This window comes from Centroberyx affinis, unplaced genomic scaffold (assembly GCF_046629955.1).
Source record: "Centroberyx affinis isolate AG114_WGS23_722 - 3 ecotype Tasmania unplaced genomic scaffold, CSIRO-AGI_Caff_v1 ptg001889l_1, whole genome shotgun sequence".
NCBI classification, from domain to species: domain Eukaryota; kingdom Metazoa; phylum Chordata; class Actinopteri; order Beryciformes; family Berycidae; genus Centroberyx; species Centroberyx affinis.
Genome location: NW_027280258.1, coordinates 1 through 18,873, shown reverse-complemented (window position 1 = coordinate 18,873; position 18,873 = coordinate 1). Strand labels below are relative to the sequence as shown.

The window sequence follows — 18,873 nt, the reverse complement described above, 5'->3', positions numbered from 1 at the left end:
CAGGTGTTTGCCTTATATGCCGCTCACAAAAGCAATATTTCACCACCGTGGTTTTGAACTCATATGGTTACCATGATGTCAAAGAACTGCTGATATACATTAGAAAAGTGAGTTCATAAAAATCAATGCCTCACTGTCAAATACAGCCTAAATGGAAACATATCGCTCTCTTCTTTGTGATGATCCAAACTGCTGGGTAAACACATTTGCATAAAACTGTGGTGTCCTCCTGTGCTTGTCCAGTTTACATCATCTGAGTACTTTGTGACATCACACGTTGCCTTGACGACGTCAGACGTCGCTATCTCCCGTCAATTAATCAGTTTGTAATTTACTCTTTGTTTGCACTATTATCTAAACGGCGTTATTAAGCTAAAATGAAAAAAAAATGTTGATGAATAATGTGAAACAGGCCAACACAAGCACAGGCTATATTACATGCCGCTAATAGTAGTGGTGTGTCATATAACCTTCTTAAACCTGTAGGAAAACTTCTAATAATAACCTTCTTTTTTCTCAAATGATCTATTTATTCTGTATTAATATTTCAGTGGTTTCTCTTTTAACTGTATCTTGCATGTAGTTTGACCCTTTTATGCCTGTTTCTGTTCTTGTTAATTGCTTTTTTCTGTTTATTTTTATTTTTTTTATTAGGGGTTCAAACCCTATTGTTTTTGTGCTGGTTTATTGTTATTGTTCTTCTGCCGTGGCGCAAATTGTCATGAGCCGGTACATCGCAGAAACATGAAATTTGGCGTTTGTTTGATCCCTGTATCACACATATTTTTAAATTTGGTCTTTCCATGCTAAAGGCCACATGGTCATGGAGAACAGTGCGGTGGAGTAGGGTAGTAAGTTGATTTTTAAGAACAAAATTGAACTTTTGAGCATATGCTTTTCACATGCTTGTTTTACGCAAGGAGGAAGCCATTGCGTAAAACAATCCGTCTTTGATCGGCTGGTACGCGGTCAAGATTTCCTCCGATGGTTTTGAATGGGTCGCGTTCAAACTCAAGATGCGAGTAAATGTAAATGTAGGACAGTGCCGTTTGGAGGCCGTTTGAGCCGCTCTTCCTCCTGTCTTGACCTACTGATCGAGACAGCTCTGTTTGGTTGGGAGGGGTGGGGATCTCTCAGTATTTCAACTCAGGCAACGGTTAGGGTTAGGGTTTAGACAATCTCGGAACCCATCGTCTATCGGTCTGACGTCGATTAGACTCTGGGGGCGACGGCCAATATTTCAGGGTTTCCGGTGTAGCCAGCGGACATCCGGGCCAAGACTTCCTCTTCTGTGTGCCGGTCATTGTTTACAGTCCGATTAGCAACTTGAGACGCGAGAGTCAAACGGTTCTCCACACAATACACAAACAAAATGAATGGCACACGGAAGAGGAAGTCTTCCGGATGTCCGCTGGCTACACCGGAAACCCCGAAATATATAGATATAGATTTAGAGTAAATATATAGATATAGATATAGAAATATAGAGTCTAATCGTCGTCAGACCGATAGACAATGGGTTCAGAGATTGGGGTTTAGAAGTTTCAAGAAGATGTGACAAAGATAAATGCTGAAAAAGAAAGACCTCCATCCATCCACCTACCAACACACACTTGCTTCATTCTTAGTCCAGAATTCAATATTCCAAAAGCTGAGAGGCTAGTGTACTTACCCTTCCAGTAGGTCCATGGTGGTGGTAGTGACCTCAGCGTAGAGCAGGGTATGCCCCAGTAGGCTGGTCTTCAGGTTTTTGCTGTAGGTCTCCATGCTGAATTGGTCCCAGCTCTGGGACTCGAGAGAGTCGGTAACCAGGGCCAGGGACCCGTCAGGCAGCGGAGGCCCATCCTGGAGCTCAGCGCTGGACACCAGTCTGAGGGAGGCCTTGGACAACTTGACAAGGCCCTCTTGGTCTGCCCGGGTGTGCAGCCACTTCAGGAAGCTGGCCTTGCCCTCCTGTGGGGAGATAGAGGAGACAAGGAGGCAATAGCACCATCAATAGACTCTATGGGTCTGACAAATTATATATGCCACACCTGATCAGACCAGACGTGTTTATTTATGTACAATAAAATCCTACAGAGGAAGTAAAGATTCCTCCTCAATTTATACTCTGCTTCAAGCACTATGTGCATGGAGGAATTGTTGAAATACAGTGGCTTCGGAATGTATTCAGACCACTTCACTTTTTCCACAATTTGTTGCGTTATAAACTTAATTTAAAATAGACTGAAATCGATTTTTTGGCATCAACGTACACACAATATCCCATAACGACAAAGCAAAAACACATTTTTAGAAATTTTTGTTAAAAAAAGTTACATTTCAAAAAGCATTTTAAAAGCTACATGCTTTGACATTTCTATTTAGCTAAATTAAAAATGATCCCTGTGTTCAGAAAAGTTTGTGACATATTTTCCCAGAATTAACGCCTACCCCTGATCAACCAAGACAGATCAATCAACATTAACCACAGAGAAATGAACTCAAAAGGAACTGTGGACTCATTCATACCCAAGTAAGATTTATTTAATTCTGGCACTAACAGTCATGAATCAGTAAACATGCCCATATCCCTGTAAAAATGACCCCTGTAAAATGTGACTCATTCACTGTTAGTTGAGAAGTTCCAGGATTTGTCTCTTGATGGCTTCAGAAAGGAAATCTTAAGGCTACTGCATACTTGCTGCAGAAACAATGTTTGGCGGGTTCATATGAACAAATAGACAGATTTGTGGAAAAAATGAAATGCCACATTGACTTTGGACTCCGCAGTGTTCAGGCTTGCTGGCATTCCCTTAGCCGCTTTTGTCCCTCTTTCACTGAAGCCATTACTGATGTTGCGTATGTCACCACTATTTCCGGTTAAAAGGATCATTTTGGCCACAGTGAATGTGAAGCCCATTCAGCGTACCCTCTCTCCCTTCTAACAATTCCTGTGCAACTTTACATGCTACTATCAGAGAAACTGTGATCATGTGACTTATTACCCTACTTGTAGACACCATTTACTTCATCGATATCAAAACCAAATTTCTAAGATGGCAAACTAAGCGTTGTAACAGAATCCTGTGTGTCTACTAACTTTTTGTTAGGCCTCGCCTAATAAAACTAAAAACTATAACTATAACTAAAAAAAATACATCCTTTTGTGAATGACAAGTCGTTCCTATCCTACTACATTTCAAAGTTTTGGAATGAATGTGTGCATTCAGAAGTAGGGCTGGGCGATAATCCAATATTATCGTTTATCGTCTTTCAGTGGAATCATATTGTGATGATATGAAGATATTTTAATATCATGACACACATTTCTGCTGTCTAAAATGATGATGACAAGCAAATTTTACTTAAAAACTCTCATAAAATGAGGTATGGTAGGAATATTATGTGAATATTTCTTTTTTGTTTGACATCACACCTAACATTACCATTCGGTTCAATGAGATGAACATTAATTTGATTATTTAACGTGATTTCGCATACATGAACCATATCGTGATATATATTGATATCGAGAAAAATCCTTATGATTATCGTGATATTGATTTCAACCATATCGCCCAGTGGCTGCATGCTGCCTCATTTCAGAGTTTTTCTGACTGAAAGTAGTTCCTGTGAAATGGATTAGAATAAGGTGAGCAGCTTGTATTCTTCGACATTAGGACGCACGATCACTTTTAACCGGTCAAGACCGGTTTCAAAATTTAGAATTTCATAAGGGAGAGACGGTACTCTGGAAACGGTCTTAACAATTACCATGGCCGAAATTATCCTTTAATCTTAATGCGCCCCATCTGGCATGGAGTGTAAATAACCAACAATATGAAGCTGCAGTGAGCTGATGTGTTTGACTGTGTATATATTTTGGGCAAATTTGACTTTGTCCTCTTGTTCAAAGCTTTAGGAGAAACTTTTCCATACTCAGAAGCCAAAATGTAACTGTCCCAAGATAATAGTTATAATGGAATATGTGTCAATTGAGTTTTAGGGTGGATTTTCTCTTTTAAATAACTGTCCAGGATGAGTTAATCAGTGTCTGTGGCTAATCAATGACATGGTGTAATTAGGCGGCAGTCCCAGTCTATTCTGTTCCAGTCACTTCCCATTAATCAGAAAGGGTCACACAGCCAGACACTTTCTCTCCTGTGTCTTTGCATTATAACAGACACAAAACATGCCGCTGTTAACGTCATCCCCTCCTCACAAACACACATGACTGGATATGATATGTAGAGAATATGATACTTTATGAACATTGCACAGATGGTTCCTAAACTCAGTCTGGATCAGTCAAAACTGGTCAAAGGATTGTCTGAGCGAGTCATGTACTACTGTATTGGTGCCAGTGTGAAACATCTTTGGAAGTCTTACATATACGCTGAGAAGTACTGTGTTAAATGCAACTTATGTTTATATAATATTGTTTATTTATTTATCATGAGTATACAAACTGTGTTTCTCTAATTGACTAGGCGTCCAGGCTATATGTTGTGTTTCAGTTGTTGTGTTTGTTCTATAAACATAAAATTTGGGTACATATATGTACATATGTTGAGCATGTATATATAATATTCTCAGGTAGGTATGCAACTATGCATGCAAGTGCCTGTGGGTGTGTATGGATGTTGTAAGTCTATGCATACCTGCCTTATATACTATTTATATTTTTGTATGACCTACTGCACATTTTGTATTTTCTAATAATTCCAATAAACAAAGTTGTGAAAAAAAAAAAATGCAACTTATGTAAAGGCAGCTCCAAGTGAAGCCATCCAAACTAAATAACCTCATCCACTAAATATCTTGATTGAAAAAATAAGATAAAATCTGTGTAATCTGTGTAAAAACTTCCAAAACACATAATAATAACACACAATATTGAACATATTCATATGGTATATTTTTCACATATTTTTCATAAACATTCTGCACTTGTTTCTTCTTTGACTCAATAAGTCCCATGGCTGTTACTTTGCACACCCTAACAATGCTGTAATCCATACACTTCCCCATAATTCCCATCCATACACTCTACTTAATATATGTTGAAATTGTTGGCTGAATATAGCTGTTGTCATGTGAAAATGTCGTAACTGTCAGTATGTTTGTAGAGTATTGGTATTATATGTGAACACATGTAGATGAATATGTGTATGTAGGTCCATACAGGATATGTGCCAATGTATGTAGGTTATATGTGTGTATGTATGCATGTATGTATATGATATGTGTGTGTCAACAATTATGTGTTGTATTATTATGAATTATTGTATGCTTAAATGTTTTTAATGTGGACTCTTGGAAGATTAGCCAATGGGCTAAAAGAGATCCAAATCAAATCAAATCAAATCCACTGGACAGCACCGATATGTTTCAAAACCCCTATGTTCTTATTTATATTGGATTATTATGTTTATATATCTGTCCATTTTCTCCCTGCTGTATCCTATTACTATTTGCTGCTATGGTAATAAAAAGCCAATGGGCTGGCTGAGGGTGAAACAATTCATCCATTCTTTAAGGACACAGTTGGACTTAAGGGTTGGCCATTTCTGAGGAGAATGACTTGGTAACACTTTACAATAAGGGTCACTAAGTTAAGGGTTAGTTAATGCTTAATAAGCATTAACTAATAATAGAGAAGGTTAAATTGCCCTGGTTTCTCAGAACACTCAAGTTTATGCTGTGTACTGTTTTTTTTTTGCTGTGTACTAAGGTTTATGCTGTGTTATAAGGTGTATACTGTGAGTGAGTGAGGAGAAAATTCATCTTTATTGAAAGCCATCCCCTCTCTCTGTCATTATTCTTGTCTCTCTCCTACTCATTATTGTCTAATAAATTAAAAATCAAAATAATTAGGTAACACGGTAACACTTTACAGTAAGGGTCACTAAGTTAAGGGTTAGTTAATGCTTAATAAGCATCAGATGGAGGACCCTGGGACAAAATCGTATCAAATGGGGTTCTGTGGTCTAATTTGTGTCAGTTTAGGGGTCCTTGACGTGAAAGTTTGAGAACCACTGGCTTAGTTAACATCAACACCATTAGTAAATTATCACCAGACACATTAGTTAACTGTTAATTAAGGGTTAGTTAAGCATTAACTAACCCTTAATTAATGTACCCTTATTGTAAAGTGTTACCAACGACTTCTATCAATTGACAAGGACACTTCAACAAGCCTCACTGAGCGACTCACAAGTTTTCCTGAAGGGGAATAATAAAGTTTTTAAGCTTTGGTAAAACCTTAACGTCGGACAAGCACTTTTCTGAATGGATTCCACAGAGAGAAAAAAAAAGAACTTTGGCAAATCCATCCCAGTCCTCTGCTATGGCTTTTGAATCCATTCAACGACCCACTTCTTTAAAAAAAACAACAAAAAAAACAGAGGAAAAAGATGATTTGCCGCCTCATGGCAATGAGCAGGAACACCCACTCTGCAGGTCCCTTGGCAGTGATGGAAGTCAGCCCTACTGATCAGAACCACACTGAATAAATTAGGTAGTCTGTTATGTAGTGGAGAAGGTTTTCATGCCCCGCTAAGGGCCCTTTAGCCGGACTGACCATAGGGAGGCTCGATGCCATGATCAGTTGCCTTGCGGACTAACAAGTAGTAAATAAGAGTGAGATATCAATTAAAAAAACAATTAACAAAGGCAGGATAATGACGTTTCCTGCCTCGTTTTCTTTAGCCTTTTTGATGTCAGCCTTGTTGGAGATTATCTTAATTTTTAGAACAATTTTGGATGGAAAATATTAACTGCAACATATATATATATATGAAGTCTATGAAATATGAAATATTTGGGTGGGTATACACCACCCGTCAAAAGTTTGGACACCCCACATTTTTCTTTATTTTTACTAATTTCATCTTTTTAGAGTAGTAGTAAAGACATCAAAACTATGAAATAACACAAATGGAATTATGCGGTGACCAAAAAGGTGTTGAACAAATCAAAACTATCTCATATTTTAGATGCTTTAAAGTAGCCGCCCTTTGCCTTGATGGAAAGGCAAAGGCTTTGGAAAGAAATTCATACATAGGCATCGACTTCACTATTTCTATTTGTCTAAGAAACAAAATTCAAGCATTTAAAGCATAAGCCTTTAGATCAAAATGGCTTTAAGATGATGAAAAACACAGTACATTCAATCAGGTGGGTCCAAACTTTTGATGGGCAGTGTATTTTTACACACATTTATAACTTATATTATTTTTAGAAATAGTGTTTTTTGTAGAGCAACAATAGTTCCATTTAAAATGAAATTGTAATTCAACATTGCGTGCAAAAAAGGTTTAAATTTTGAGCATTTTGAGCACCATGTTGTCAAGATGCAACTATGTGTTTACAGGTCTTAATTTTTTTTTTTTAATAATAATGTAAATACACGAAGTGTTTAAAATAATGTTACGTTATCATTATTATTATTATGATTATTATTATTATTAATAATAATATTATTATGTAGTTGAAAATCCATCCAGCCATCCAAATTATATCAAGAACATGGCAATAACAAACCCTCATTCACCCCTATCTGCAATGTAAATCATGTGATTAGCACCTTGAAGAGGGCAGGGGGCAAGGATCAGGGCCAACAGGCCTAAATCCATATTTAGGGATAAAGTGATAGTTAATCAATTAGATTGCTCTATTTGCATGCTGATTATCGGCTTTATGGCAATCAGATTAGAGAAGGAGGTCCCTGCCCGGTGTTAACCAAACTGACATCTCTGAAAACAAAAAAAAACACAACATCTAGGATTTAGAGAAGGGAAAATCCAACTGATGCAAGTGTCATGTCTTTAGAGAGAGGTGTGTATTTTAGGGAATACACAGATTTTTTTTTTGAAAATCCTACACCCTAGCATGCAGTGGAGGGAGGTGAATAAATAGCAGCTTTTCCATCTAGTCTGTGGGCTTTACAGAGCGTCTATATATTTCTGCGGTTACATGTGGAGAGCAGCAGGCATACTGAAGGAGGAACTGCGGGGTAAATATTCGGCACTCCCATAATAAATTAGCCAAGAGGACCTCTGAGGAGCCAGCCAATGTCACACAGGGCAGAGAAAGGGATCATGGGAAATGACACACAGTGGACTTGTCTCCATATTGCCGATCAATAGGCCTTTCAGTGTTCTGAATTTGAAAATGGTTTAGTAGGCAAATACTTCTCCACCTTACGTAGACTTAAAAGTAACCCAGGAATGACTTACTGAGCATATATCATTATCAAATAAATTCAGACAGCTATCCACGCTGTTTCCTAGTTGCAGTGAGTTGCTTTCTAATTAACATATTTCATTATTTCTCCTCGTTGCTGCTATTCCGAATTTTTCCAAAACCCAACACCTCGCGAATCTGGCCAAACGAGAGCACCGAGCATATTGCTAGGGCTGTTTTTTAGTCTTTTTTTTTTTAAACCTTTATTTTACCAGGCAGGTCACTTTAAAGAAAAAAATTCTTGATGATGTTGCAGAGAGAACATCTGCATTTGAATGAGAATGCATTGAATGAATGCAATGAAAATTCCATATTGAAATGAGTATGGTAAAGAGCTGCCTACATACCATAAGACAGTGAGTAACAGTGACCGTTGACCAAGTACTCATGGAAACCAGAGGTGGAAAGTAACTAAGTACATTTACTTGAATACTGTACTTAAGTACAATTTTGAGGTACTTGTACTTTACTTGAGTATTACCATTTTATGCTACTTTATACTTCCACTCCACTACATTTCAGAGGGAAATATTATACTTTTTACTCCACTACCTTTATTTGATAACTTACGTTACTAGTTACTTTGCAGATTCAGATTATTAATACAAAATATAATCAACTAATAAATTGTGATGTATTATTATAGATTAGATTATAGATCAGCCCCACCTTTTCCATCTGCAACATTAAAGTGATGCTTACACATGAATGCATCAATAATTATAATCCAATAATATACTGTATTATTCTGAAATTCTGCATAATGAGTACTTTTACTTTTGTTGCTTTAAGAACATTTTGATGCTAATACTTTTGTACTTTTACTTAAGTAACAATTTGAATGCAATACCACAGTATTTTTATACTGTGGTATTTCTACTTTTACTTAAGTAAAAGATCTGAGTACTTCTTCCACCACTGATGGAAACAAACAACCCAACATTAAACCTGGCCTGTTGAAAACCAAACACACAATATAAAACCTTAGGAGTGAATATGAGGCTACTATAAAGAACCAATACAAGCCCAATAAAAAAAAAAATCAGAATAGACTATTTCTGGACGGAGGCAAAGACTCCATTTCTCCAGTCAAGTCAAGGTGTGCCGCTACCTCCCCCTCCCCTCCACCTACACAACAATCTGGAAACAATCCTGCAGCCTCCCATTCCCGTCAGCCTGCTGTTTGTTGGGACAAAGTGGCTGGGGCAGCAGGGTCAAAGGTCACAGACTAATCTAAATATACAATGACAACAACAATAAAATAATAATAAAAACTATTTGATACAGTCTTGAATTGTTAGGGAAAGCCCTAGCACCACCTGGGACCAAATAGGGCCAATAACTTCATTGGTCACAGTTGCTGGGTGGGGGTGGATGTGGTCGGGAGGTGGGGGGGTGTTACGATGTCTTTATTTGCCAGTGGAAGGGTCTGATTTGGGAACCTGAGCAGAGCTGAGTGGAAACATTACTCAGGTTTTGTTTTATTCAATCCATATTTGCTGTAAATCAACAAAGGATTCTTCCATGCTGCTGAAGATGAATTTCTTGCCAACCAGAAACAAGCTGCAGCTCAGGCCAGTCCTGCAGCCCGCTCAACAGCAGGTTGGGACTCTGATGCCCCCTAGCGGTAGGTCTATGCTACACCCATCATCAAACCACCCTTGATATCTTAAGACAGAGCAAAAGCAATGCGGCACAATCCTTCCGAGCTTCTCTGCCACTGCCACTATGCAGGTTTTTCCGATTTCAGAAAGCCACAGGACAGAAGCTTAGGGAACACGACAATGTATGAATGAGGAGCTAGAAGGTTCTGTTTGGGAGATAAGCTCTGAACCAGTCTAGTGCTGACCCACTTATACACACCCAGTCTCGCAGACACCGAAGTAGTAAATTAAGTGCATGTGGTCCACGGTGTCAAAAGCTGCACTGAGATCCAGGAGGACAAATATCGAACAGTTTCCTACGTCAGCATTAAGCAGAAGAACATTTGGCACCTTTAGAACTGCAGTTTCAGTGCTGTGAAAGGATCTAAAGCCGGATTGGAACACCTCAAATATATTATTACTGTTCAAGTAAGATAGCAGTTGATTTGAGACCACTTTTTCTAAAATCTTGGACAACTTTGGGATGGGTCTATAGTTGTTTAGTACGGAGGGGTCCAAGGTGGGTTTCTTAAGAAGTGGTTCTTAAGAACTATTGGAGCTATTGATAATTCGGGGGCCAATGCTGTCAAAGACCTCCATGAGCGGCTTTGTGGGAATATTGTCAAGTGAGCTGGGAGTAGACTTCATATGGAAGACTTTAGGATTCTACTATCGGGCGTGAATGCTACAGCGAAGACGTCCCACCCACTACCACCCAAACTCCCTCACTGTGTGGTCCAGCGTCATGCCACTTCCACTCCTCAGAGGCCGACCCCCCCCCCGCCACCCACCCACCCACCCACCCACGCCCCCTCCCCTGATCAGCCAAACCAGCTCCAGAGGTCAGAGAACTAGGTGTGAATGCATGCGTCTCTGATCCACATTAACAACAAATACTGAATCCTTGTCCAAAGTGGATCGTCAGGATACTGGTAGAGACGAGATGTGCACTGTTCATTATAAAAGGATGGAAATACTGGGAGAGGGAAGTGACATGTGCGGCATTCTGTGTTATGGGGAGGGAAAGAGAAATGTGATTTCAGTGTGTATTCCGGAGAGGCATTCTAACGCCAGGTACCTGTAAATGTAATCCAGCTAAACCAGATCTAGACACAATCTGGATATGAGATGCATATTAATGACTGGTGGAAAGGATGTCTGTGTCCCAGTGTAAATTCCCCACATCCACATAGAGCTATAGAGCTAGGGCTATTAGACTCCATTCACACCAGGAAATTCACCAGGAAAATCCCATTTCTTTTTCAAATCTGACTATCAGATTTGTTGTCTAGGCAGTATAATCATTTTCTGTCATACTATGACAATGGTTGTCCTAGTAACAATGCAGTCATGCACATACAGTATTGTGCAAATGTCTTAGGCATATGTCAAAGAAATCCATAAAGCGAAGATGCTTTCAAAACGAATGAAATGAAAAGTTTCTGAATATCAAAAATGTACAATAAACAGCAGTCTACTGACACACTAATGCAGAAAACAAATAAACATCTAAGACTTCTAAGAAATTTATATAAAAAATCTAGGGTGTCTAAGACTTTTGCACAGTACTGTACATTTTCTGTTCAACAACTGCTAGCAACCAGCTAGTATCATTGAAGTTTGGCCATTGCTTATTCTGGCCGTTTCTACAACAGCATTTTCTAGTCGCAGTATAGTGATTGGAGGCATGAAACTTCTTCATTTGTCCGTGAATGTGGTTTAAACCTGATTCCATGTGGAGTTTTTTTGCTGTTCAGATTTAGGAAAAAATATCTGACTCGTACTGGATGTTACAAAAAAAAAAATCTTATTTGAGCTGCCTGTTTGAACATAGCTTTAGAAAAGAAACGTGAGATAGTTGTTTTAGGGGCTGCTGCTGTTTGGGATCTGACACTCACAGTAAACTAATGGCATATTACTGTCTTTTGCTTTGCTTTAGAACTTCCATATAGAAATGGGTTGCAGGTTTCAAATACAAAATATGTATGAATAAGAATCACATGCAATACATGTGCTCACACACACACACACACACACACACACACAGGTGCACCCACCTAGCGTCATAATGTTTTTGTAGAACTGTTTATTGTGTGAGCTGCAGCACAGATACTCTGCATAGTTTTGGACATGTGGAAACAATTTGGATCCCTAATATATGCAAATGTATGTGTAATATATGCAGCAGACTAGGAGAGGGTTTATATGTGTATAGGGCCAATCCAAACATGTGAAGGTAGCGACTCGGCCTTTGATCAGCTGTCACAGTGAGCTGACAGCAGGTCAGTACTGCCCAACCGACAGCATCTACTACACAGCAGGCTAACAACACCCAGTTTCCCTGTAGAAATCATTAAAGTTAATCTTATCTTGAGGAGAGTATTGGACTCAAAAGGGCTGCCAAAAAAGCTCTGAGAACTTCTTTTTTTTACTTATCGAAAAAAAAAACAGTAATCCATATTTCCATAGCATGCTATAGATGAAGTGAAGACATCAAAAACCAAATTCAGATTTTTTCTGTAACCACAACAAAAAGGCAAATACCATGTGATGAGAAATGGACAAGTATTTTGGGAAGAGTGCATCGTACAAGGAGTGGGGTGGCGGTGCATAGAGCAAAGAAAAATACCAAGCACAAGCTCTCCTCGCCTAAATCAAATTCCGAGTACAGATGCTGTACAGTCCCACAGCGCCTAGCTGGTGCACTGGTCATCAATAATAATAACACCAAAGCAGCTGGTTATCAGCTGCAACAGTAAGCCTGCTCCACCCCAGGGGCCAGTTGCATAAAGCTAGTTTAAGACTAGTCTAAGCCTTAGACTGGTCTTAGATTCTCAGGTTGGACTATAGCTAAGACTGTCTGTTACTTAAATATTACGACTGACTTATTTTGAGGTAGGAAAGATAGCCACCTTCCCCCTGGCTAATCTTGAGTTAAGAATTTTGTTGTTATGGCAACAAGTCAGCCTAACTGTGAGCGGGAAGTTTAAATATTGAAGCTGTTTCATAAAATATGGCAAATCTCTGTTTTTTGGAAAGACCTGAAGAAGAGAATGAGACAGAAACAACACATTAGAGATCTACAACAATCAAGAAGTTGTAGGAACGGGTAAATATAAGTGTCTATAGCAAGTCTGACTTAAGGTCACATTTAAGTCTAAGGCTAGGTCTATCTTTATGCAACTGGCCCCAGACAACCAGTTAAAATGAACGGCCAGTCGGTAAATACTTAGTATTTTCTTGGATAACACTCTAAGCTTACAGCAAACACAGAATACATTTTTAAAAGGGCAATGCAGCGTCTGTATCTTTTGAGAAAGTTAAACAGTTTTGCTGTAAGCAGGAACATTCTAGAGTTGGTTTATAGGAGTCTCATTGAAAGTGTTTTGACTTATAATATCTCAACTTAGTATGGCAACCTTGGGGTTAAGAATAGGAGCAAACTGGCAAGGATCGTGAGCATGGCCAGTAAGAGATAAAAGATGTAGTAAGAGTAAGAGATATATGTGGTCTGAAACAGGGATAAAGTTGAGCAAATTCTGGCCGATCCCTCATATCCTCGTGTTAATGAGTTTGACAAGCTTCCCTCTGGGAGGCGCTATAGCAGTGGTTCTCAACGTGGGGTCCGGGGACCACCAGGGGTCCTTGAGGGAGTTCCAGGGGTCCCCAACAAATTGATAAATCAAGTGAACACAATCACAGGATGTAGAAGAATGACTATTCTGATCATAGTTTCACTGTAATCTCTCTACCTACAATACAGATAGTCATGGAATTCTGGACAAAATCATATCTAACAATAAAAATATTCTCAGATTTGACAAAATCTCATCAAATGGGGGTCCGTGGCTCTAATGTGGACTAAATTAGGGGTCCTTGATATGAAAAAGGTTGAGAATCACTGACATACAGTATGTCTGTGTGTCATCTGCATAACAGTGAAAATGAATATTAATGTTACCAAGAGGCGCATATTAGTGGAGAATAATAGAGACAGATGTTACCCACTAAATACAATCCAGCCCTATGGTTTTCTGAAAACAATCACCCATTCTTTGCTTTACAACCAAAATCTGAATTACAATTAAATCGCACGTATAGTGAATGGCTGTAATGTGTAAAAAGGTATATGACCTAATGTGTAAAAAGGTATATGACCGTATTGTTGACTTAATTGCTACACGTCAGAGAAGTTCTGTTAAGTACCGTAACAAGGTATAAACGCTCCTGTGTGATGGCTGTGGTTTGATACTCCATATGATAGTAGTTTCCAATGTTCATCCCTGATTTTGCTTTCCTAAACAAAGGCCTAAGAGAAGTCCTGATTCTGGAAATAGCCTGCAGCCTGCTTGACCTATATCAGGCCTTTTCCCAAACATTTTGTATCGGCCATTAGCCTTACATATACTGTATGTTGATTTGGGTTCCTGTGTAGGTTCATGGTTTTCATTTTTGGTAGCCTTGGACATGTCCATAAGCTGGCTGTCAGAGGCTTGAGGATTGCAGGTCCTCCAGGAGCAAGAGCTAAGCTGTTGGCAAGATACTAATCCATCTCGGCTGGAGGTGCCACCTGTACCCTTAAGTGTCCAGAACTGTACAACCTTAAAATGTTTGAATTCTGTGTTGTTATGTGGTTCAAATAAAGTATTTAAATGTGCGTGTGTGTCCATACAAGGACACTGTAACTGATCAAAAGCTGTGGGTTGAGTGAAAAGGAAAAAATTTGTTGAAAAACTTAATGTAAATCCATATATTTAAATACAACTGAAGCCAAAATTGATTCAAAGAATACATTTACAGTACTTAACATGATTTACATTTGATGTATTTAATATGCATTTATACGCTACTCTATATCAGTGGTTCTCAATGTGGGGTCCGCGGACCACCAGGGGTCCTTGAGGGGGTTCCAGGGGGTCCCCAGCAAACTGATGAATTGTTAAACTTCAGCATTATTTCATTTACAAGAAGTGAACACAGTTAGAGAATGTAGATGAATGACTGTTTTGGTCATAGTTTCTCTGTTATCTCTACAGATAGTCAAGGAATTCTGCACAAAATCATATCTTTCATTTATCAAATGGGGGTTCATGGCTCTAATGTGGACTAAATTAGGGTCCTTGATATGAAAAAGGTTGAGAATCACTGCTCTATACAACAAGCTGTCCTGAGATGTCATGCGGCAAGTTTCTAATTAGATTGTGACTAATGCATTCTTGCAAGTGAAGCTCATGATTCCATGGTCTTGTTTCTACTGTGCAACCAATTGCATTTATCCCTCACTCAATTTTTCATTATCTTTCATCAGTTATTCTAAATGTAAGCAATCTTATTGTTCTTCTGTTGTCCTCCTTGTTGTGTTTTGTTGTCATTTTGTTTCTGTCATCCAATGCAGTTGTGTTATTGCTTGGCATTTTAATTGTCATTCTTTTGGCAGCCCTTGGCAGCAGTGGTGGCAAACATGTAGGTCTTGGTTTGGTGGCTAAGTGACTGTAGGATTTTGGTGAAGTCCATGTTGAACTGCATGTCTGAACTGCCTGTGGTAGTAAGCTTTATAGGCCAGCAGATGGACCTGTTTGAATAGTTTATCTTTCATGTGCTTGAACCTACGGTGGCAAAATCTACTGTCCTGCAGATGGTGCTGGTTGTCACTGAAACAGTCACTGAAATGGTTCCCCATAAAGCTGCATAGAAAAGGATATTTTTTGTGTATGTCTCTTTGAGTAGAGAATTACTTTCATCATCATGTTGTGTTAAGATGGTAATAAAGAACTATAACAATGGATTGTACAATCTCTGGATGCCATTTTATTCTATTCTATTCAATTCTATTTTAGAGTCACCTTTAATCAATATACTTGATGTTTGTATTGTATTATGGGTAGTGTTATGTTGAGAAACTCCTTGGGACTGGCTACTGAAGTTCTGTCAAGATAGCTAGAACAAGAGTGGATTTTGCCTTCAAAATAAAAGCATAAAAATGTTGAAATACGTTTGTCAATAAGAGTTGTATTTTGAAGGTTGTGACCCTATTTTTTATTCCTGCTGGCTTGACACTCATGCCTAGTAGCTGTACTTGAGTGTGCATGCGTTATGGATTTTGTAGATTTAGGGGACTGTAAGCACATTTGGTCGACAGTCTGATGAGGTGTCCTTGTTCTTCAAGAGATAGGTATAGTCACAAGTTAAAAGTAGCATCCTATGGTTAGATTTGAAAGACGGTGAACTAATAACCTAACATGTTTCTGCTCCAAACCCTTATAAAAAATAAAAGGTGTTGCTAAAAGATTAGAGCTGTTGTCTGGATCCATGACAGTCATAGAAATCACATCTATTATATGACTTGCCAAGATGCTGAGAAGAATGTAACTCGCAGTCAGCTAGTTTCACTTATCTTCATTGCCTCCTTCTCTCATTTCTCTGGCCTAACAAAGCTGAGTATTGACAGATGAGTACTGTAGGCCTTACCTGAGAGGTGGATAGTAGGTAGACTGGACTGGGGGCTGGGGCCTGGTTTAGTTCACAGCTAAGGCCCAGAGAGGTAAGGATCTCTGTCAAGACCTCGTAACGCCGTGCATTGCTAACTTTCAGTTCATCAAAACCGTCTGATGTCACGTTCTGCGAGTCGGGAACCATTTCCAGATGTACCTGCAGGTAGGTAAATTATGTCTAAGACACAGACTTTGAAACATTGACTTATATGGCAGGACTCTAAAGGAAATCCATGTGGTCATATTAGAAGAATCATCTCTCAATCATGTCCCATGTCTTTACCTGACACAGGACAGCTTCCCCTTCGTCCTCTCCATGGGTCACCCTGACGACGACCATATCCCTCTCCCGATGGGACACTTCCCCCTTCAGCTCCCCCCACAGCTCCACCTCCCCTCCTCCTCGGGTGTCCCTGACGAAGACCTTCCCTGTGGCCAACACGCTCAGCTCCAGCTCTGTGCTGTCCTCCCTGGTGAAACACAGCCTGCTGACCTGCCTGCATCGGCTCTCCCTGACCTCCAGAGATAGCCCCGCGGGGCACAGTGTGGAGGCCAGGCCCAGGACCCTGCCGCCCTGGCCCAAGTAGGTGAGGAACTGTGTCTGAAGCTGGGGGGTCAGGGCTTCTTCCTCTGCTAGCACCAGGAGCCTGGTGTTGTCCATCCAGGGCTCGCTCAGAGCCTGCTGTGGCTGCAGGGGGTAAACTATATAGTTCTCCATGTTGATGCACTCTGTTAGCAGCTGACGGATTGCTTGGAAACGCTCCTGGCAACCGCCCGTGTACACCAGCACATTGGGCGGTTTGCCACTGCAGTCAACTCTACCACTTTGACCGAGAAACCCTTTGGCATCATCCTCAAATTCATCTAGAGTCTCATCCCCGCTATCCAGGCCAGTGGAATTATCGTCGGGAAGGTCAGGAATGTTCTCAGCTGAGGCATATTTGACCGAGAGGATGGTGCTGTTCTCCAGCTCCAAACATTCATGGCAGCTGGACAGATGGAGGTGGTGGCCATGGCCCTCCATGTGGTGATGGTTCCCCAAGGAGTGCTCCTCCAAGTCACCGACTGGTCCCAGATCCTGGGTGCCGCGGAGGGGCTCTGAGCCTCTTCGCTCCTCTAACCTCCTCCTGACCTCCGGGGCGAGGAGAAGGCTGCCTTTACGGCACTGTATGTGCTGGAGGTCAGCCGGCCAGTGACAAGGCGAAGACGAAGGCTCAGAGAGAACGATCTCAGTCTGGGTGCTGCTGAGCAGGAGGGAAGTCAAATTCTTTGGGGTCTCTGGATGTTGCTTCTCCAGCAGCTCTTTGAGGGCAGATTCTTGGAGGAGGACAGCTAAGGGAATGTCACAAAAGCACAAAAATGTAAAAGAACGTCATTGCACTCTGATGATTCAGTGTTGTTGCAGGTGCATGGAACAAACATCAAAAAGACGAAACAATGTGACCCATAGAGTGACCTAAAAATGACTTTTTAGCTCATTCTAAACATCATACCACATACCTACTTGCCAATTTATGCCAAAGAAAAATGACAGATTGTATTATTATATCAAAATCTCATTACTTTCTCGCCCCTCTGTCCATCCCATCAAATATAATTGTGTTTCTCTTCCTAACTGAAATCCCATTGGTTTACACTTTTGAATGATCCCTCCCACGTGTTAATAAATTGATTACTTTGGCTAGATTAATGTTACAAAATTGAAAATTTTAAGCCATCAATGAGAGGCAAAATGTGCCTGCTATTTGTCTCAAATCAATTTTCTCTTGTACATGTGTATTCCTGACAATTAAAATGGGGAAATAAGGAAAACAAGCAATTAAGCGCCAGACCTGATGCAAATTGAGAAATGAAGACATATGTAAAAGTGGTATAAATTAGTGATATAAAAATACAATTGAATATAAATAGGCTATATAAGGGCTGGGCGATAATTCAATATTATCGTTTATCGTCTTTCAGTGGAATCATATCACATGTCTGCTGTCTAAATTGATGATGACAAGCACATTTTACTTAAAAACTCATAAAATGAGGTATGATAGAAATATTATTTGAATATTTCTGTTTTGTTTGACATCACACCTAACATTACCATTCGGTTCAATGAGATGAACATTACTTTGATTATTTAACGTGATTTTGCATACATGAACCATATCGTGATATATACTGATATCGAGAAAAATCCTTACAATTATCGTGATATTGATTTCAACCCTATCGCCCAGCCCTAGGCTATATGGTGATGAGAATTAATTTGAGGCCATACGGACTATCTTTGAAGGCATAAGTCCATTGTCCAGTTGAAGCCGATCTTCAATAAAGGCCACCCCCAGGCGACTGAAGTTATCCACACTGGCCTGAGCCACCGCCCTGAAGGGCTGGCCAGGGCTACAGGCCAGAGGAAGACAGTAGTCAGACCACTTCAGCACCTGAACACAGCAGAGACGACTCATTAGCACACACTCTGTACTAAACAGTATATGTAAAGTTTATAGATGTGAGAG

General features: G+C 39.8%; 1 protein-coding gene across 1 annotated transcript in view; it reads right to left on the bottom strand.

Moving 5' to 3' along the window:
- The window catches only part of hlcs (holocarboxylase synthetase (biotin-(proprionyl-CoA-carboxylase (ATP-hydrolysing)) ligase)), a gene marked incomplete at its 5' end in the record, with an annotated part of 42,128 nt that extends 23,330 nt beyond the window's left edge, over positions 1-18,798 (bottom strand). Inside the window, 4 exons of the mRNA XM_071530161.1 lie at positions 1,673-1,953; positions 16,341-16,520; positions 16,647-17,695; positions 18,636-18,798. Of these exons, the coding sequence (XP_071386262.1) occupies positions 1,673-1,953; positions 16,341-16,520; positions 16,647-17,695; positions 18,636-18,798 (1,673 nt within the window). The remainder of the gene's footprint in view (positions 1-1,672; positions 1,954-16,340; positions 16,521-16,646; positions 17,696-18,635) is intronic.
- Between the last annotated feature and the right edge of the window lie 75 nt (positions 18,799-18,873).